Here is a 19,878-nt window from a genome sequence, read left to right as displayed (position 1 = left end):
TTTTTTCCACTTTTCACATTGCATTTCAGTTGCTGTTGTTTATCTAGCTAAAAGAGACAATAATACTGGAAGCAGTGGTTGGAAAATGACTGCACTGGCAATATGTGAACTTCACAGAAAGGACAGCAGCCAGGCTGCTTTAAAGAACTCACATCATCTCAAGGTCTAAGTCACCAGAAAGCCTCAGGAGGCTGCCTTGCTTGGCACTTGATTCCTCAGGCTTATTGCAGAAGTAGACTTCGGACCATCTATTAATCCACAGATTGGCTATGACCATGAGATTTGTTGCAATGCAACAGTTACTCAAATAATAAATCTGCTTGCTAGTTTTTGCAGCTACAAACTTAGACAATTCATATCTAGTTCATATACATCATCTGATCATCTAGCCTGGGGCAATTTTTGTAGCTCTAAGTTTTATTAATTTAACAGCAGCTGGTCACAACAAAGGAATTTTAAAACTTAAATCTCCAACTTAAATAAAAAGCATCTTTACTATCTTAAGATCCCTGTGTATGTATATATATTTCAGGTATCCAGCAAACTCTTAACACCAAGTAGAGTTTTACTCTACACACTATCACACACTGTATGTGCATATATATATTTATACCCACACACATTTTATATAACAATACAAATATATAAAAAGTCAGTACCTTAAACATACAGACTTAATTCTACAAAACCAAGTAGGAGATCTAAAATTAGGCTCTTTGCTGTCATAAAGAAAACATCAGACTATACATAATACCCTCACATTCAGTAAGAGCTCCACACAAAAAGTGTGCAAAAATTCTTTTTGAAGCAGTAGAATTTGATTTGTGGATTGGTGCCATCAACACAAAACTCACATAACTCCAGCCAGTTGTATGAAAATTTTCAATAGCTTTAGAACATTCTTCACCGTATTCTAATGACAAATACTTCTAATATCTATTTTACTTTATTCCTCTAAATTAATTATCCTGTTGAGTAAATGGCATATGTTTACACAACACAGTTGTTGTGATAGTATTTTTTCTATAATTCACCACAGTCAGACAACAAAAATTTTTACATTTTCATTGACTTTTCTCCATCTTCCAGACTTGTAAAAACCCCACATCAGCATGAATTTGTCATGTAAAGGCACTGTCAGGCACCAAAATAATTAAACTAAGAGTATGAATTGCTTCTCTGGACACCCCCCCCCCCCCCCCCCCCCAGCAAGGTTTCCTGTTTAGGAAAGCATTTAAGTATATTGCTACACAGAAATTATTTTGCTGAATTAGGGTCTTGGTAAAGAAATCCTAAATAGGAAAAAGCTGAACAGGTGTACAAAGAGCTCCCTCTTTTGTTTGACTTAATTTTTCTCTGAAGAACTATTTCCACCGATTTCTTCAGTTAACTACATATAATATTAAATACTGAGACTGCAAATAAAAAACCCCCAACACAGTAGAATATGTATCTTTATGCTCTGTCTGATCTGAAAGTCTCTTGGTTCTCCTTCCATTTCCTGTTCTTCTTTACATGTTACTTTTGACCTGAAGCCAAGTATTGCTTTTTTCTGAGGAATTCTACACAACATCAATCAGAGTTTTCATTACAAAATTAGAACAATTTTCACGTGCTTCCACTTCAGCTCATCTGTGATGCATCTAGCATTTAAATATACATTTTTTTTAAAATCTCAAAACCAAACACGATATTTACCAAGCAAGTTCATTTTGGTCTGATTTTTCTTTTGAACAAATCAAGACAGGACTTTTACCGTTTAACGGATACACTTTCATTTTGCTCTGTTTTGCAACCTCGCCTTGCACTTCTGACGATGTCATGAGAACCACTCACACGTGTAAACATGACCGGGTCAGTTTCCTTCCCACCGAACATCATCACGAAATTCGGTACCTCCCGGGGCCCTGCTCAGCCAGCGCCACGGTGCCAAGGTACAAGGGCAGGCCCCGCTTGCCCAGGTTTGGAAGGCCCCGCACGGCAGAGCGGACACGGCACAGGGGCACGGCACAGGGGACACGGCACAGGGGCACGGCAGAGCGGACAGGGCACAGGGGACACGGCAGAGCGGACACGGCACTGGGGACACGGCACTGGGGACAGGACACTGGGGACACGGCAGAGCGGACACGGCACTGGGGACAGGACACTGGGGACACGGCAGAGCGGACACGGTGCGCTCCGCGGCGCTGCCATCGGGCGGGCGCACGGGGAGGCCCCACCCGGCGGGGCGGGCGCACGGGCGGGGCCGCGGGGACCATGGCGGCGGTGACGGTGGTGGCAGCGGGACGGGCCGGGCGGGCGGTGGAGGAGAAGGAGGAGGCTGCTTAGCGGGCTCGGCATGGCCCGCGGCCGGCTGTCGCGGCTGCCCCCGCTGCTGCTGCTGCTGGTGGTCGCGGCCTGCGCCTGGCGGCCGGCGCGGGGCCAGGAGGCGCCGGAGACCCCGGACTGGCGGATGACGCTGAAGACGATCCGCAATGGCGTGCACAAGATCGACATGTACCTGAACGCCGCCCTCGACCTGCTGGGCGGCGAGGACGGGCTCTGCCAGTACAAGTGCAGCGACGGTGAGCGGGGCTGGCGGCGCGACCCTTGTCCCGGGCAGGGCGGCCGGGGCTGCGCTCCCGCCGCGGCCCAGCGCCGCTGCCGGGGCAAACCTCGCTATCGAGTTCTTGGCGGTGTACGTAGTTGTAAATACATGTGTGGGCCTCGGCAAGAAAGCTCTTGTACGTGTATGTGTGTTTAAATACGTGTATAACGGGTACGGAGCATGCATACACGTAAGCAGTTCTCCTGACGTGACTTTTAAATAGCTCCTTTTAAACGTCTCCAAGACGTTTGTCTTGAAGAAAGGCGTATTACTGTCAAACATATAGCTGATGTGTATGGGGAAAAACCCTGGAGTGGGAAGAATTGCTTCCTTCCAGCTGGTTATTTACGAGCACGCCCGAGCATTTCGGTTTGGGACAGAAAAGCTTAAATCTGAGCTATGGAATATGTTGTTCCAAAGTCACGCTTGAGTAACTGGTTTTAATGGCAGCCGCGGTTGCCAGTGCAAGGAATGTGTCCTGCTATTTGTAAATCCTGCTGCTACCAGCAGAGGACATCTGTGCTTCTTGCCTGCGTTTCAGCTGCCTGGTTTACCTGAGCAATAATTGAGGCAGCTCAAGTTGGCATGACCCGGTAGATGATGATGGTTATTATTATTATCATCATCATTATTATATTAGACTATTATTGTTAGGAGAAGCCTGCTTGAGCAAGGCGTTTGGACCAGATGATTCACTGTAGTGCCTTCCAACCTGTCCTCTTCTGTGATCACCTCCCCTACCATGCCCATCCTGGGTGCCAGGGCAGGCAATGCTCCAGAAAGGGGATTTCTTTCCAGGCTTTTCACTGGCGCTTCAAGAGCACTCCAAAATGGGAGGCTCCCATAGCCTGTCATGGTGGAACCATGTCACACCCAGTTTACTCTGTTGGATTATTTGTTAAAGTGAGTCTCATGGTGACACCCTGGCTTGGCTCCACAACAGTGGCCAGGACACTGTGACATTTACACTCTGTACTAGAATATGCATCTTTCAAATGTGGGGGTTTTTTTAATTCTCCATTACTTTTAATTGTGGACTCATTTGCTTCCAATACCGAAATGAGCTGGAGGGTCGTTTTTGAAATTAACTCCACAGTCTTCCTTAACTTGGGATGCAGAATTCCTTGGCTTGCTGCACTAGCGAGTGTTAAGGGAGATGTGAGTTTAGCAGTCTCTACTAATTTAAATTCTATTAATGCTACAGCTGTAGAAATAAAAATTAAGTTTCATTCTAGTTAAGATAAAAAAATCAGAGAACTACTGTTGATTGCATATAAAGCATAGAAGTATTAATGAACTTACACTAAAGTACTCTGTTAATATACTCGTACATATTGCATACTTAACCAACACGTCAATTTTAGTAATTCCTTTTTTTTTTTTTTAAACTTGGGAAGCAAACATTGACACTTGCTCAGGTGTCTTGTCCCTCTTTCTAAAAAAAATTACTTAGTACCCCTAAGTTGTAATTTGGAAAGAATTGTTGATAAGTGCATGCCTGAATATATTTGAAGTTAAAACTGTAACTGATACTATCTTGAGCCAAACAAATGTCTGTGGTGAGTTTTAAAACTACTAAAATCCTGTGCAAAAAAACACCTATTTGAGACATGATAAATTACCTTTTTCAGGATCAAGGCCTGTACCTCGCTATGGATATAAACCATCACCACCAAATGGCTGTGGATCCCCTCTGTTTGGAGTTCAGGTATTTCCATTGTGAGGCTTCTTTGTGCATCTTCCATACATCAGCTTTCTTCAGTGTAGATGATTTTTTCCATCCCCCCCTTCTGACACAGATCCGTATACAAGGTCCCTGTTCTTATCAGCTCCTAACACATGCTCTGGTAACAACATACGGGAAGTGTTAGTATTGTAAAAGAACACAGCATAAACATTTTCAAATATTACAAGCATGAAATGTAATGTTGGTGATTAATTTCTTGGGTTTTGAGTGGTTGGTTTCATATTTTGTTTGCACAGTCTTGAAAGCATTGAGTAACCACAGCTGTGGCCCTGTAAGAGTGGAGGGTTTGGCTCTGACTCTTGCTGTCCTTACTGACACTAACCCATTTTCCTTAATGCTAGAAAGAAAAGATGAGTTAGCTTGTTGTCCTTCAGCTTTGGGACTTTCTCTTCCCCCCCCCCCACTCTGCCCATCCACCACCTCAGAGCATAAGCTGGGGCTAGGCAAGAGGTTGGGAGAGGCTAGGGCAGCAGACCCACACCGAACAGAGGGGTATTCCGTAGTACATAGTGGTGCTCAGCAATAAAAACTGGAGCAGTGGGAGAAGGTGGGGAGGGGGTGGTGGTAGAGCTGTGTATGACTTCCAGGTGGCTGTTGGTCAGAGACTGGCTTAGTGTCCCCTCTGCTTGTGAGATGTGGTGGATGCTTTTTACACTGCTTATTTTGGGACCTTTTTTTCGTCTTTTATTCATCTATTAAACTGTCTTTATCTCAACCCATCACGTTAGTTTTTGATTTCTAACTGTTACAGTCTGTCCATAGGTTATATTTTTCTTAACTGGAATACCAACGGAGTGTGTGTCTATGTGTTTTCTTCACAGTTTGACATCGGTATCCCTTCAATGACAAGGTGCTGCAATCACCACGACAGATGCTATGATACTTGTGGCAATAAAAAAAATGATTGTGATGAGCAGTTTCAGACCTGCCTCTCAAAAATTTGCAGAGATGTGCAGAAAACGCTTGGAATCTCAGAGAGTGTCCAGGGTAACTGTGAAAAAGCCTTTATTTTTTTTCAGTTTCAACCCAAGCTTAACTTGGCAAAGAATCTTAGTGCAGTGCAGCAAGGCCACATTTTCATAAGCTGATGAAAGGTGCTTTGTTCTGTCCCTCTGCTATGCAGCCCACATGTACAGCAGAGCAGTGACACAGCATAGGAAAATGATCAGGGTTAAAACCAACTTTGAGTTAAGGTTAATTTTAACTTTAGGGGAAAAAATAATGCTGCCCATCTGGGAGTATGAATATGGGAATACAACTGGATCAAAATGCATGTATAATTCTTGCATTTACTGTAACATAGCTGTAATATGACTGTTCTGCTGGGTGATTCCTAAATATCTACTATGTGATTGCTAGTAAACTGTAGGAAAACACAGAATCTTTTCCTGTTATGAAATAAGATATTAATTACTGTCATAGTGGAAGTAGTTAATGCTGTCCCCTAGTGAATAAATGTTAGGTTTCTTAGTAACAGGCCATATGATATTCCTTCTGGTCATTGGCCTGCATCTGATGGATACATGACATAACCACTTTTTAACTTGGCAATGTCACTTTCACAGTAAATACTCCCACTGAGAGCAGTTAAGTTTTTAGAACAACCCTGTGTTTGAACTTTTCCAATTTATTTAACTGTAAATAAATCATTGTATTGGTCTTTAGTGTCAGAACTGGTGAATATTTGTTCAGTTCTGTTGAGCTGATGTTAAAGATAGCAACTTCTGCATAAACTGGGATGCAAAGAGCGAGGAGATAAACCAGTTCTTTGATCTTTCCGAGACTCAGTATGTTTTTAACAGAGGTAACGTTCCACATGCAATGAATTTGCATTTTGTTTGGCATATAAAAAAATCTTTACTCAAAACTTAAATGACTCTCTGTTGGTTGAGTCTTTCATTTGACAATATATTTGCTATGCCCAGAGAAGATTGCTCCTTCCTTAGAATCATTCTCAGTTTGCCAGAGTATTCTCTTGTTAGTTTCATATTCCACTCAAAGAATACTTTTAACTGAACTCTTCTTTGCTTGCAGCTTGTGAATCAACTGTTCAGCTGCTGTTTGATGCAGTTATCCATTTAGGATGCAAACCCTACCTGGATAGCCAGAGAGCTGCCTGTATGTGTCATTATGAGGGCAAGACAGATCTCTGAAAGAAGACACTGAGATCTCACCATGTAGAATAAAGCTAAAGATTCAGCTGAAAAGAAGCAAAGCTTTGGTTACAAACCTTTATGCTTTTCAGACAGTAATACATTAAACACTGACATGAATTTACTGATTTGAAGATCACTACAATATTCATGTAAAAAAGAAACAAGTCGTCCTTCTCTCCATTTTATGCCAGAAGCTTGGGAACTGAAATTGCTTTCCTTTGGTGTATATCCACCTAGGGCATGCTGTTGTAAAACACTGCTGCCCTTTTAATCTTCCCAAGAAAACTCCATAGTGGGGACATCAGAGGCACCGAAGAGTTACATTGAATTCTCAGGTGATTTTTAATACAGGTCAGATTTTAGGTTTACTGGCAGTTGAAGCATCTGATGGGTTCAACAGGAAAGAGTGCATTGTGTGTACCAGTATGACATCTCACACAGCCTGTACTTGCATGTTCCTGCTGCAATTGCCTTCAGTTCTCTCCAGTGTATGTGGTCTGGCAGGTTTGTTGTTAAAAAAAGAAGGAAAATACCCCAAGCCCATGTACGTGCACTACATATTTCTACCTGATTCTATATCAATGCCTTACTTCTGCAGCACTTTTCAGATCAAGTACGTTGATCCTTTTAAGGGCTGTCCAGTAAAATGAACAGTTTGCAGCATAAGGATATAGTCTTGATTTGAGAAAATGGTGAAATGTAGTTTCTGTGTTATTTTTAAAAAGTTCATCAAATGTCTATTTTTGAATAGAACATTTTGTGTTGTGTATTATACGCACGGAAAGGATATATGTACAAATATGTTGATTTATATTTCTGTTGTGGCACAACTTGGCTACTGTATTCATCTTTGCTCTCATTTAGTCTGTTCTGATGAAAACTAAAAGCAAGTTCCACAGTTAAGATCAGTATGTCCAACAAACTTCTTTATTTAAGATGCCCTCTGTGAGGCTGATGGATATATGAGCCTGTACTTCTGTCACCTGTTCCCTCTCTGACTTCTCTAGCTAAAATCACCTGATGTCTGAATTATCTGGGGTTTTCTCTCTGTACTCAGCTTTCATTGCTTATCTACAGGTGTCAGTCAGTCAGTTAACTTCTGCATTAGGTCCTCTGTTAGAAAGATAATGTTTGCTTTTGTTAAAAAGCAATTCTGCTTTAGATATGTACAGGAGAGGAATGAAAATTAAAATATTGCATCTGTGAACAAGTAATAGAAACTAAATGCATAAAATTCACTGGACTCATGGACTATAATGTGATATAATTTTGTGTGTTTTTTCTTTGCCAGTTGTGTTTTTGGTTTGTTTGTCACTAGAACTTACTGTACATGACAGTGAATGTAAGGGCCTAATAAAAAAAAGTTTCTGCTAAAGTTCCTTAGTCATGCTTCTAGGTTTCTTATTTGTGGATATGAAATAGCACTACAAGAGAAGTATTACTGTAAAGCTTTACAAAACTTTGCTAGATTAATGTGTAGTTCCCCTAATTTGGTGACATTCATTTTCTACCACAGAATTGAAACAATTCTGAATTACCCTGGAATTCCATGGTTGTAACCCTAAAAATCTTTTTAAGTTTAAAGCAGGGAACGGTAATGGCACTGTTTGTTTAAAATGACGAAAGTACCACAATGAGTCCAAACCACTATAATTCAACTAGATGGCTTGTTGAGTTGGGTACAAGTGGGCTTAAACTAAGTGCTTAAATGAATGCATGTCCTTGGGTTTGGATGGGAGAGAGTTAATTTTCTTCCTAAGTAGCTGGTGCACTGCTGTGTTTTGGATGTAGTTGAGAATAATGTTGGTAACACACTGATGATTTAGTTGTTGCTGAGCCGGGCTTACCTTAAATCTGGGACTTCTCAGTTTCCCATATTCTGCCAGTGAGGAGGTGCACAAGAAGCTGGAAGGAAGCATGGCCAGGACAGCTGACCCAAACTGCCCAGATGAATAGTTCACACCATAGAGCATCATGCCCAGTATATAAATAGGGGGCAGTTTATATCCTTATCAGCCAGGAGGCACCAACCACTGCTTGGGGACTGGACAGGGGGTGGTGAACAACTGTACTGTGTGTCACTTGTCTTGTATATTCTTTTATTACTATTTTCACCTCCTTTTCTGTCCCGTTAAACTGTCTTTACCTTTTTTTCTGATTTTCTCCCCCATCCCACTGGGAGGAGTGAGTAAACAGCTCTGTGGTGTTTAGCTTCATGCTGGATTAAAGCATAGCAATACTATATATAGTGGCTCATTTAACTCAACACCGCATGTTTTTGTGTTCGGTAATACTGTACAGCGGTGTGTCCACAATCAAACTTCCTTCTTCAGACTGCAGTTCTGATCCATCCATAATGCTTTTTCCAAAAAATTCCTACCTCCCGGGGAGCCACTGCAACAATCTGAAAGTGTTTCTAAACGTATAGGCATGTCTCACAAAAAGCCTTTCAAGTATTACAATGAGCTGGAAACGCTCACCAGCCCAACGCTACCTGAGGCTGCACGCACTGCGATCAAGTTACACACTGTGACTCATCTGAACACAGCGGCTGAGTCTGCTCTTAGCCTACAGCAAAACAAAGCAGAAAAAATGTCTGTCTTACGAGGATCTAAGCGAACTGTTGGACTGAGGAACACGGCAGAGTCCTAGATTTTGGTTCTACAGCTGCTCCTTCACACAGGAGTCTTGCTGCCAGTGGATTCACGGGCAGCTCTAGCGTGAGCTGTGAGAGCTGGGGTTTGCAGTTGCAGAAAAAGGAATCTGTTTTATAGAAGTCTGAATGTCACCCAGTATAAGATGCAAAACTTGCGATAGTGTCATGTTGTAACTAAAGTATGCACAAAGACAATTGAAACAAAGTTATATCTTGATCCAGTTGCCTTCTGGCAGTCTGAGGGTAACAAGTCTGAACAAGGGAAAAACAAGCAAAGGTAATTAACAATACCCATGACTCCTTTAACCAAAGGGAGACATCTGGTCTAAAATCTTCACCCATGCAAGAAGCCTGTGTAAGACCAGACTGGGTAAAAATGCCCATAATTCCACTCTAAATATGCTTCTTTTTGTGCTTGTAAGCGCACATTCATATCTGAGTTTATCTCTCTAAAAGTAGGCTGGTTAGAAAATTCAGATCCCGCTAGCGTACAATCTGTAAAGCTCTTATACAGAAGAACGGGTTTTTGTCATTGGCTTTGGTTTAGAAACTTGTTTGTTACGCAATTGACCAGTGACCGGTAAGTGTCGCGTAATTCCCGGCTGGGAATAGCAGCCCTCGTTAAGATACCTGGGCACTCTCTCCAATACCTTGTCACTCGCCTCACAGTTCTGAAATCATCAGGGAGAACTGACGCGAGAAGCTGCAAAATGATCCACGCATCCAAACCTCTCAAGGGTTGTGTGGTGCCCGAATGAAAACGCATTTTGAGGAACAGGACAGGAAACAGTATGTGCCTGTAATGGAAATTTCAGTGCCGTTTTGAAAAATTTCAGCTAAGTGAATATGGGAGCCTCTCACCTATTTCAGGACGAGGGTTTTGTATAAGACGGCGCATTTACTCGACCACAGTCGCTGCAGTACCACCACAGGAGCACAGGTAACACACGGCGCACTTTAACACCTCCCCCCTCGGCTTTCCCGGCTCCGTCCCTCGCCCCGTTCCTGGCAGAGGCGGCCGCCGGCGGAGCAAAGGGCGACAAGCGCCCGCCCCCGGGCTGAGGGGGCGGGCCGACCCCCGGAAGGCACGGCAGAGGAAGAGAGGGGAAGGTTCGGCGCGGCACGGCTCGGTTTGTCTCGGTTTATCTCGGTGTGCAGCCGGTGCCTCGGTCCGCGGCGATGTCGGGCTCGGAGCGGCGGCCGCGGGCGGGTGCGTGTGCGGAGGGGACGCGGCGGGGAAGGGCGGGGGCGCGCCGCTGGCTGGGCTCCTGCCGGAGCCAGCGCGGAGCAGGAGCGGGATGGGGAATGTCTGCGAGGGGCCGTGGGCACAGGGGCCGCCCACCCGAAGCGCCCCAGCTTCCCGCAGAGTGGGAGCGCTGCCCGGAGAGCGCTGCCGGGGCTCGGGGGCAGCCGGACCCTTGCCTCCTTCCTTCCTTCCTTCCGGAGAAGGTGCGAGGCGAAGGATTGCGGCGGCCGACGAGGAAGTGGATTTGCACCTAAATCCAGCACACCCTGCCCAGGGGAAAATCCCTCCGCAACGCCTGGCACGGCCGCGGGACACGGAAGTGGGGAAGGTCCCCGGCGGGTAACAGGAGGGCAGGAGAAGTCAGGGCAGCAGAACTGAGTTGGGTTCCCGGAGATGCAGCTAAGCTTAAAGGGACTTTTTTGAGTGCCGTTGTGTTTTTTAAGTGTCTTGCCCTTTGGTGGTAGACCTGTTGAGCCTGAAACGTATCCAGGGAAAGATGCTGTGAGATTCCAGTGTAACCTCGTGCATACCTGATTTTTGATTCCTCTGAAGCAATCCAGCTTCACGAAATTAAAGACAAGTAGTCCCGTTGGTCTCAATCAGATTTTAGAACAAGCCTGTGCCTGTGTAAGACAAGCAGAAAACTTTTCATAAATCGTAACAATTCAAACAGTGTTTACCTGAATGAAGCTGCGATAGGAGAGTGGCAATGAAAAGCTGAAGACTAGGAAGTGACTAAACAGGATTAAATTAACAGGAAAATCATCTTTTCCTAGTTTTCTTTGGCCCAGGAATTCTATTCCTACTGTGTCTATATGACAGTATTTTCCATCTTAAAGTTTGGTGACTATAAAATTTTACAATCTCTTTTTGGGGGGGGGTGGATTGCAAGAACTTTTGTCCTCTATCAATACATAGCTATGTTAGTTTTGCAAAAAGCATTACTAACATGTGAAAAATAGATGTGAAAAGCTAGCATTGTATGTGCAAAGTAGTTTGTAAAATACATGTACACGTGACTCTTCTCTTATAATTGCAGGCCATGTCCAGCTGGATAGCAGACCTATATTACCCACCACAGGTACAGTGCCATATATAGTTCTCATAATGTGGTAGTTAGTCTCTACCAGTAGTAGTAGTTATTTAATAACCAGTAGTAGTAGTTATTTAATAACCAGTAGTAGTAGTTATTTAATAGCCCATTGAGATGTTTAAGTGAAAGTAACCAGTGTTTCGGCCTAACCATTTGCTAGTCTGTAGTTAAGCACATTCCCAAGATGTGCACATTCCTTGTTGTTCCCACATTGTTACTTTTAAGTCCATTCTGTTACTGGAGGTACTTAATGTCTGTATAGTTCATCAGAAGAAAAGGTTTAAATCTTGCATCTTCTCAGTTGTCAATAGCTGTTACACTACCTGCTGTGACTCATGTGCTGCATCCAACCTCAACGAGAATGCTCAGCTTTGTATTAGCAGCATTACTGAAATAAAAGAAACACCAGCGTATTTTTAAGTTATGTAAAATTCTAACTGTTGAGTTAGAGTCTCTTCAAAAAAATACAGCCAGCTAGTTAGTTATATAAAATCATGATCTTTGAATATGTTTATATAGGTACAGATACACAGACACATAGAAAATCCGCATGTCTTGACCACCTAAAAATCGACTGTTGGAGTCAGAACTTCCAGAACAAACTCCAAAAGCTGTGGGTGCAGGCAAATGCTAATGAGGCTGTTTAACTGCATGCCTACTTACCTGATGTGTGAATGAACTTTTGGTTCACATTAACAGCTAAAGTTTAAAGCTGGATGCATAAGGTCAAGTTGGGTTTTTTTTAAGAATGATTTTGTGGCTGAATCACTTTTTGATCTCTCTTAACAGATGGAAATGAGAACATCACAGAAGCAGATGCATTCAATATAAGGTAAAGTTCTGGTGGCAGTGACAGACATGTCCCCAGGGACTGAGGTCAGTGCAGGGTTTTCTGATTTTTGTTAAGAATTTAACAGAATTATTCAATTGAACTCCATCCACTTACAAAACATGTTTCTAGTTTTAGCTACACCAGATGCAGAAGCACCCTTATTGGGAAGGCATGTGGAAGGGACTATCAGGAGTTCTCTTTTTAATTTAGGCAATGTGAGAGACCATCACAATCTGAGGAGCCACTGGACAGACTAAGTAGTTGACTGTAGCACAGGAATGTATTCCTCTGGAAGGAGGGGCAATGGACCACAGAATAGTGATTCCATGAAAGCCCTGAAAACAGTAAACTACCTGCCCTGATAACTTTGTTTGCTTCATCCATACAGCTGAATAGAGAAATAACTATTGAGGGAATCATCCTTTCATGGTCATTCACAGGATCCAGGGACCTAACTCTCCAAAATCCCTACGAGCCATGCACCTAGCCAAATCCTAAGGAAGCAAAATTCCCAAAATCTGAAAATTGTTCATAATTACATGGCTAAAATTTATAATCTTTCCATTTTATCATGTTAGGTACTCATACTGGGAAGAATGTGATAAGGCACCCACCTTCTCTTATTGGTTATCCAGCCAATGTTGTAGAACCTCCCCAACTTTGAACAGTCATCCTGAATTCCTGTTCTCTGTCTGAATTCTTATGTAGACATTACATAAAGATGTTTCATTAAGGGGATTCTCAAAACAAAATGAAGAAGCAGAGGTAGGCTACGGGTAACGATGGTAATTTTGTTGTGAAACAAAAGCATTTGCTGATGAATTCTGATCTTGAACATCTGCAGGCAAAGATTCTAAGTTACTTTCTCCAATAATTGCACCAAACCCGAATATTCCATAGCATTAAATAAAACCTTAATATAGCAAAAATGACAGCTCTGACTAGAGCCAGTCCTAGGGCAGCGTGACCTGGACTGTCATTCCATGTACCTGGAACTCTCAACGTGTCTATTGCCAGCGCTGTTGCCACAAGTGTTTTAGTTTCTGTTTTCTGCACTGCAGAAAGATGGTCTGCTTTATTTTTCCAGTTCCAGCCATGTCAACACTTGGGATCCAAGTGTTGGCATGACTGTGGGTCCAAGTCCAGAGTGTGCTGTCACACATTCCTGTGTTGTGTTTTGCTCATAAACCAATAAAATTGCAAGGTATTCTATGTGTTTGCTGCCATGATAGTTTAAAGTCCTCTGCTTAGAAGCTAGGAAGGTCATTTATTCTGTCCTTAAAAAGACCTCTGTCCTTCAGCTTTAGGATTTTGTAGGCTGGTTGCTAAAAACTTGAACAATTGTATTGTCATAGCTTCCATTTCATAAGGGTATAAACATTTGTTCTCCTTTTGCAAGATACACTACACTTAGCACCTCATCCCCAGTTTGTAATCTATTGATTACAAGGCAGCACTTGATTTACTTAGAAGAACTTGAAATAAATCACAGACAACTACAATTCCAATAAGTACATGTGTACTATCCAATTATGTTAATATTTAGCTAAACACATAACATGGTGAGTTGGAGCCATGTCTGAAACACACCATTATGTACCTTAACTAATGAAACAGCCTCGTTTACCAAGAATGTTTTCCATCTGTGGCAGCAGACAATCACATGACCCTGCAGTGGAATACAAAATGAACCATCAAAGAAGAGGAGTTGCATTAATCTTCAACCATGAGCACTTTTTCTGGCAATTAATGCTGCCAGACAGACGTGGGACTATGGCAGACAGAAACAATCTGAAACGCAGGTAAGAAACTTGGTTGCTCTACTAACCCTTAAAAAAATCTAAACTTTAGAAATTGTGGTCAAGTTAAGGAGTTACCTTCATCTTTTGTTTAAGTAGAGACCAGAAGATTTTGCAGACATAGCACCTATGCTACTTGGGTGAAGAAAGCCATAATAAAAAAGCTTCAAGGCACGTTTTTTTAGCTCACAGAAACTGCTGGCACAAGTCCTATGATTTCAGTGAGTCCAGAGCTTTCTTTGGACAAACTCTTCGAAGTAACTTTAGGTGTTAGACCTGTACTTGACACCAGTTTAAATTCAAAATCAACTTTAGTAGTTTTGTTCATAAATAACGCATAAGAATATTAATTCCCCCACAGGCAAAGAAATTGAGTTGGTAGCAATTGATATATAATTTGAGCAAGATTTTTACTAATACTGATCTGTTCTAACAATAGTTTGACAGACCTTGGGTTTGAAGTCAGACTTTTTGATGATCTGAAAGCAGAAGATGTGCAGCAGAAAATTTATGAAGGTAGGAGACTATATATTGGTTATGTCTAAATTATTGCCGCAGAATTCCCAGATATCTTTTCTTCCAATCTCTCTGGTCATCTAACTTAAAATAGATTTCTGTGCACAAGGAATTTAACATCAGAAGGACTTAAAGGTTAGACCGAAGATTATTTTATTGCAGTATAAGTGAAGCTTCTGTGGAGAGAACTAATTAAGTCACAAAAAGCTGAAAAATGGTACATGCAGCTGGGAGAAAGTAATGACATTCATCCTTCTATGGTTAGTGGCCCGTCAGCCAGGTTGAATTCAATGCACCTTGTATGGCTCTATCTGAAAACGGCATCTATTTGAAAAAGGACTGATTGGGGATTTAATTATATGATACAAATGTACAATGTTTTTTAGACCTGAATATGACTGTTTGGCCATCTAAACACCACTTGACTATTTCAGCCTCCATGGATGACCACAGTAATGCTGACTGCTTTGTGTGTGTGTTCCTGAGTCACGGTGTGGATGATCACATTTATGCATATGATGACAAAATCAAAATTCAGACGATCACAGACATGTTCAGAGGAGACAAGTGCCGGAGTTTGGTAGGAAAACCAAAGATATTTATCCTTCAGGTAAGATGTCAGTTTCTGAATTCAGTGGAGTTAACATTGACCCGTGTCTTCCTGCAATACAGATGTCAGTTCTCCTGATGCAGTCTTTCCACAAGGCATTTAAGACAAGGATTCTTCTCTTTTTCTTAGAAATGTATACTAATGTATACTAGTGTTAATATTATTATTCTAGCTCTATTTAGTAAGTAATTTTATGAAAAGAAACACAAATTAAGCCCGTCAGATTGACTGTCAGTGTGTATTTAATAGCAGAGAAGGCAGTTACCAGGGCTTTTTTGAGAAAGTTCTGTGCAGCCGCAGCTCAGTTCCTATTGCTCACACTCCACAGCCCTAGGCTAAGCTGATAAGGTATCAAACCTTTGTATCTTCATTGCTTCCTTCCAGGCACGTCCCTTTACTTGCTCCTTAGTGAAGTTGGGTTTTGTGTTTGGGTTTTTTGTTTGTTTGTTTTCTTTTTTTGTGAGCCTTTTTTGTTGGTTGGTTTTTGTGGTAGTAGTGATTTCCTTTTGTTGCTGTTGGTTGGTTGGTTTTTTGTCTATGACCTAACTTGGCATCTCTGTAGAATCTAAAGAATAAAATGAAGGCTTTATTGTCTCAGGAGTACTGTTTGTGCTAAGTGGTCATAAAAAGACCATATGTAACGTCCTATTTCTTTCCTTGGTTCACAGGAGAATGCAAGTTGGGAGGTACCTCAGGAGGTCTCTGGTCCAGCCTCCTGTTCAAAGCAGAGTCACGGGGTCAAACCAGGTCATTCAGGGCTTTATCCTGTCTTTATCCAGATTACAATTAGCAAACTCATATATGAACCTGGCCTTCAGCAGATTGTAATGGTAGTAGTTTACAGAGTAATTCTAAGTATTACCTTTTTTTTTTTTCCAAATGAAAGCTTCCTTAGGGCACAGGGCTGCTGCAAGAAGCAGCATATTGTTAATTCACCTAATTTACCTTTCACTAGGACTTTTTTTTTCAACCTGGTGCCAAAGATTGAAAAATACTTTCATATTTCAATTTTAAGTTCCAAGTAATACTTGGAGACATTTATAAGATATACTCATCAAAAAGCTAATTAACTTAGTTCATCAGCTAAGTTCTTTTCCAGCACAATTGGCATAGCATTTACCTCTGGAAATCAGAAGAAACATCAAGATGAAACTTTCTATCACCGTAAAGAAGATTCTTTGTGTTTTCTTTTTTTAGTGGTAGTTCTTAAGTAATGCTCCTTTGTGTCTTTTAAGTGTGTTCTCACCTTGTTATCCTCCACGTGTAGCCTTTCTGCATCACTGACAATACTGGGATCACTTCTGACTTCTCACAAAAAAATCTCGCTCAACACACACATTTGAGACTGCACTAAGAGCGAAGTGTAACAGCATGTAATGATGGCTGTGCTTCAGAACAGTAATTCAACACTGTGTTGCCAAAAGGTCCAAGGAAGGCAGTTCCTCCTCTCGACTCAGCACTGGTGAGGCTGCATCTGAAGTATTGTGTCCAGTTCTGAGTTCCTCAGTACAAGAAAAATACAGACTTAGTGGAGTGAGTCCTGCAAAGGGCCACAAAGATGGTTAAGGGACTCTGGAGCATGTTTGATACGAGGAGAGGCTGAGAGAGCTGGGACTGCTCAGCTTGGAGGAGATGGCTCAGGGGAATCTTACCAATGCTCTAAACATCTGGTGGGAGGGAGTAAGAGGGACACAGGCTCTTTTCAGTGGTACCCAAGTGACAAGATAAGAGGCAAGTGGAACAAATTAAAACACACAAAATTTCACCTCAACACAAGAAAACACTTTTTTTTTTTTTTTACTGTGACGTTGGTCAAACACTGGAAGAGGTCAACCAGACAGATTGTGAAGTCTCCATCTATGAAGATCCTCAAAAGCTGACTGGACATAGTCTTGGACAACCTGCTGCTGCTAACACTGCTTGAGTCAGGGGGCTGGACTAGATGACCTTAAGAGATCCCTTCCAGTCTTAGTGATTCTGAGATCACCTTGGAGCTTTCATTTGACTTTGTCCCCAATGTTTTAAGCAACAGAGAAGTAAATATGTCTTTCTGAAGGCAGAGTCATGGTAATGTGGCACACCTAGCTGAACAGAAGTGCCTCTGGTTAGTGTCAGAATTATCATATTAACAGTGAGCTTGGCAGGCGTGCAAGCATAACAATACTTCTCACCAACAGGCCTGTCGAGGTGATAAACATGATGATCCAGTCATTGCTCATGATTCAACAGACAGCAGCAGTGAAGCCCTGGTCAATGAGACAGAAGTGGATGCAGCTGGTGTCTATACTCTGCCTGCTGGTGCGGACTTTATCATGTGCTACTCTGTGGCACAAGGTAAGTTCTAATATTTTACACCTAGTGTCTGATACTTCACTGTAATAACCATGAACACGTCTTCATTTTGCAGTCAGAAAAACAGGAACAGTTCCAGGTCATCTGATTTACATGGCTGATAAGTAGCAACTTGTCTGGGAAAGAACCTTATGTGCTGAAGAAAAAGTGAAATTATCAAGGTGCATTACACTTGCCAAACAGAAGCATTCTCATCAGTCTTGCTGCTGAGCTGCCTCCTGACAGCAAGCATCCCTCTTTTTTCCAGGATTCTGGGGGCTTATAAATTTCCCTGCACTACGTGGCTGTTCTCCCCCGTTCCCCCATGTCTGTTGTCCTCAGTCCCATCTGCTCTCTTACGAAGTGGAGATGCAGTCCTGTGTAAGCTACCAATCCCTGAATCAGGTTCCTCTTAGCTGAGTACTACACGTGATATCAAAGCCATTTCCCATCTACAATTTCTAGTGAAATTAGATAATTGGTAAAGTAAGATTTACACCCATTAGTAATTCCTTACAGATGGTAGCTGGCAAACAGTGACTCTGATACGTATTTTTCCAAGAAGCTATCACTACTTACATTTGGATGTAATTTTATGTTCTTGTTCTACACTAGGCTACTATTCTCATCGTGACACTGTAAATGGCTCCTGGTACATCCAAGATTTGTGTGAGACACTTAGGAAGCACGGATCTTCCTTGGAGTTCACAGAACTTCTTACTGTTGTTAACAGGAAAGTATCATATCGCAGAGTGGATGTGTGCAGAGATGTTAATGCTCTGGGGAAAAAACAGATTCCTTGTTTTGCCTCAATGTTAACTAAAAAATTGTATTTTCATCCAAAATCTAAGTAGATTATTTAGCAGTGATGACCATTACTATTACTTGCTGCAGAAGTAAAAAACACCATCTTAGTTGAGGAGACTTAATATTCTACAAGATTGTCAACAAAATCACTGGGATCAAACATTACCGTTTGTGTACCTAATTAGTTTCTAAAATCTTAAAGCAATTTCAAAGCTGGAATTACACCAGGGAATTAATCTCAGGGAATTTGGGAACAGTTTACTGGTGCAAAACTATTAGAAGGTGCTCAGATTTTATTGAAACTGATGCTCAAGACTACTTTTTCTTAAAAGCTTTTTGCTTGATTGCCATCTAACTATGGTACATTTTACTATTTCCAAAACATTTCTAATGTTCTGTTAGATTAACTTGTCTTGCTCCAAGAGCACAGTTTACAGGGAATATGTTCGTAGAGCATCTTTTTAAATTTGTGGACAGCTGTATCCACCTTGCAATTTTTGTGGCTTTATTGGGCTTTTTAGACTTTTCTTTTATTTTCTTGCAACACTAAAAAGGAAATTAATTCCTTGAGTACAATTGTAGCATTAATATAGGATTAATCAAATAGGGTTGATTAATAAAGGGCTTCCTTTTGCTTGGGTATCATTTATGTTTGGGGCACAATTACAGCTTGCTGGTGCTTTGCATCCTCAGGATAAAAACAGCAGTAGTGAGATGAGACCATGTGCAGCTTGCTTAGGGTGAGCTTGCCTTGTCCATCTCTCTAAAGCTAAAGTTGCTGGACATCTCTAGGCAGCTCTACAAAATACAACATAGGCAAACCTTCATCCTTCAGGCCTTGGAGTTTAATCAGGTCCCCTCTTGGCCCTGGAGAAGATCAGCCATACCTCTGTCACTGTGTACATAAAAGTGGCAGTGCACGGTTGCCACAGGATTGTTGCTGCTGCAGCATCAGTAATTGCAGTGGTACTGACTTGAAGCAAATATTTCTTTGTTTTTGGGGTTTTTTTAAACATTGTTAATTGTTCCTCTGAGGGACAACAGAGAACTCAAACTGAGCAAAGTGTCTTAGTCCACTTTCCTGGGGGAAAAAATAATCGGTTTACTGGTTCTGCTTTAGTTAAGTCTTTCCATATACTATGTTCTGAGTCATAAATGTCTTACCTTACTGTGGCTACTTTTAAACTTTGTATAAATCATGTATGTTTGAATGTTTTGATAAATTCTTTAAATAAAATGCAACAGTGAAACATAAATGATTTTATAGCAAGTTTGAGATACCTGACTTTTCCAGCACTATTTACTAAGAAAGCTTAATTGTCATGCTAATCGAAACTTCACCTGTGGTGTTACACAGAGTCAATGCATAGACTAGGGAAAAGGAAACAGTAATTGCAGGGAAAGAATCCTTACTGCTCCATGCAGAAGTTAATTACCCTGTGAGCTACTGCTGTTACAGTAAATAATACTAAAACGATGGTCCTTGTTTATAGAA

At 41.7% G+C, this 19,878-nt stretch overlaps 2 protein-coding genes and 1 long non-coding RNA gene across 6 annotated transcripts; 2 read left to right on the top strand and 1 right to left on the bottom strand.

Annotated features, from left to right (window-relative positions):
• Nucleotides 1-2,246: 2,246 nt before the first annotated feature.
• PLA2G12A (phospholipase A2 group XIIA) lies at nt 2,247-7,876 on the top strand. The gene is made up of 4 exons (XM_048304964.1): nt 2,247-2,567; nt 4,222-4,298; nt 5,159-5,324; nt 6,372-7,876. The coding sequence occupies exons 1-4, from the start codon at nt 2,342-2,344 to the stop codon at nt 6,488-6,490; spliced, it is 588 nt and encodes a 195-aa protein (XP_048160921.1). The 5' UTR covers nt 2,247-2,341; the 3' UTR covers nt 6,491-7,876.
• A 1,881-nt stretch (nt 7,877-9,757) lies between these two features.
• On the top strand, nt 9,758-19,639 carry CASP6 (caspase 6). 3 transcript variants are annotated; one of them, XM_048304959.1, is made up of 8 exons: nt 9,758-10,089; nt 11,435-11,476; nt 12,278-12,320; nt 13,976-14,122; nt 14,559-14,635; nt 15,070-15,245; nt 17,423-17,579; nt 18,192-19,639. In XM_048304959.1, the coding sequence occupies exons 4-8, from the start codon at nt 14,007-14,009 to the stop codon at nt 18,428-18,430; spliced, it is 765 nt and encodes a 254-aa protein (XP_048160916.1). In that variant the 5' UTR covers nt 9,758-10,089; nt 11,435-11,476; nt 12,278-12,320; nt 13,976-14,006; the 3' UTR covers nt 18,431-19,639. The 3 variants fall into 3 exon arrangements, with proteins under 3 accessions (XP_048160916.1, XP_048160914.1, XP_048160915.1); XM_048304957.1 differs by lacking the exon at nt 9,758-10,089 and adding an exon at nt 10,205-10,359 and having other exon boundaries at nt 13,973-14,122; XM_048304958.1 differs by lacking the exon at nt 9,758-10,089 and adding an exon at nt 10,206-10,359.
• Nucleotides 10,368-14,030, bottom strand: LOC125326572. 2 transcript variants are annotated; one of them, XR_007203900.1, is made up of 3 exons: nt 12,935-13,354; nt 11,812-11,876; nt 10,368-11,018 (listed from the first exon to the last, which is right to left on the bottom strand). It is a non-coding gene; the product is annotated as an uncharacterized LOC125326572 (long non-coding RNA). The 2 variants fall into 2 exon arrangements; XR_007203901.1 differs by lacking the exon at nt 10,368-11,018 and adding an exon at nt 13,921-14,030 and having other exon boundaries at nt 11,661-11,876; nt 12,935-13,158.
• Nucleotides 19,640-19,878: the final 239 nt, after the last annotated feature.

Source organism: Corvus hawaiiensis, chromosome 5 (genome assembly GCF_020740725.1).
Source record: "Corvus hawaiiensis isolate bCorHaw1 chromosome 5, bCorHaw1.pri.cur, whole genome shotgun sequence".
Taxonomy (NCBI): domain Eukaryota; kingdom Metazoa; phylum Chordata; class Aves; order Passeriformes; family Corvidae; genus Corvus; species Corvus hawaiiensis.
The sequence above is the reverse complement of the archived record's forward strand: the minus strand, read 5'-3'. Positions and strand labels throughout refer to the sequence as shown.

Excerpts from the sequence above, each read along its gene's own strand:
- PLA2G12A (XM_048304964.1), top strand. The coding sequence starts at position 2,342 with ATGGCCCGCGGCCGGCTGTCGCGGCTGCCCCCGCTGCTGCTGCTGCTG. Across the intron at positions 2,568-4,221 it reads CCAGTACAAGTGCAGCGACG|GATCAAGGCCTGTACCTCGC; the intron begins GTGAGCGGGGCT and ends TACCTTTTTCAG. Across the intron at positions 5,325-6,371 it reads AATCTCAGAGAGTGTCCAGG|CTTGTGAATCAACTGTTCAG; the intron begins GTAACTGTGAAA and ends CTTTGCTTGCAG.
- CASP6 (XM_048304957.1), top strand. The coding sequence starts at position 10,329 with ATGTCGGGCTCGGAGCGGCGGCCGCGGGCGG. Across the intron at positions 12,321-13,972 it reads GCAGATGCATTCAATATAAG|CAGACAATCACATGACCCTG; the intron begins GTAAAGTTCTGG and ends CATCTGTGGCAG. Across the intron at positions 14,123-14,558 it reads AGAAACAATCTGAAACGCAG|TTTGACAGACCTTGGGTTTG; the intron begins GTAAGAAACTTG and ends TTCTAACAATAG.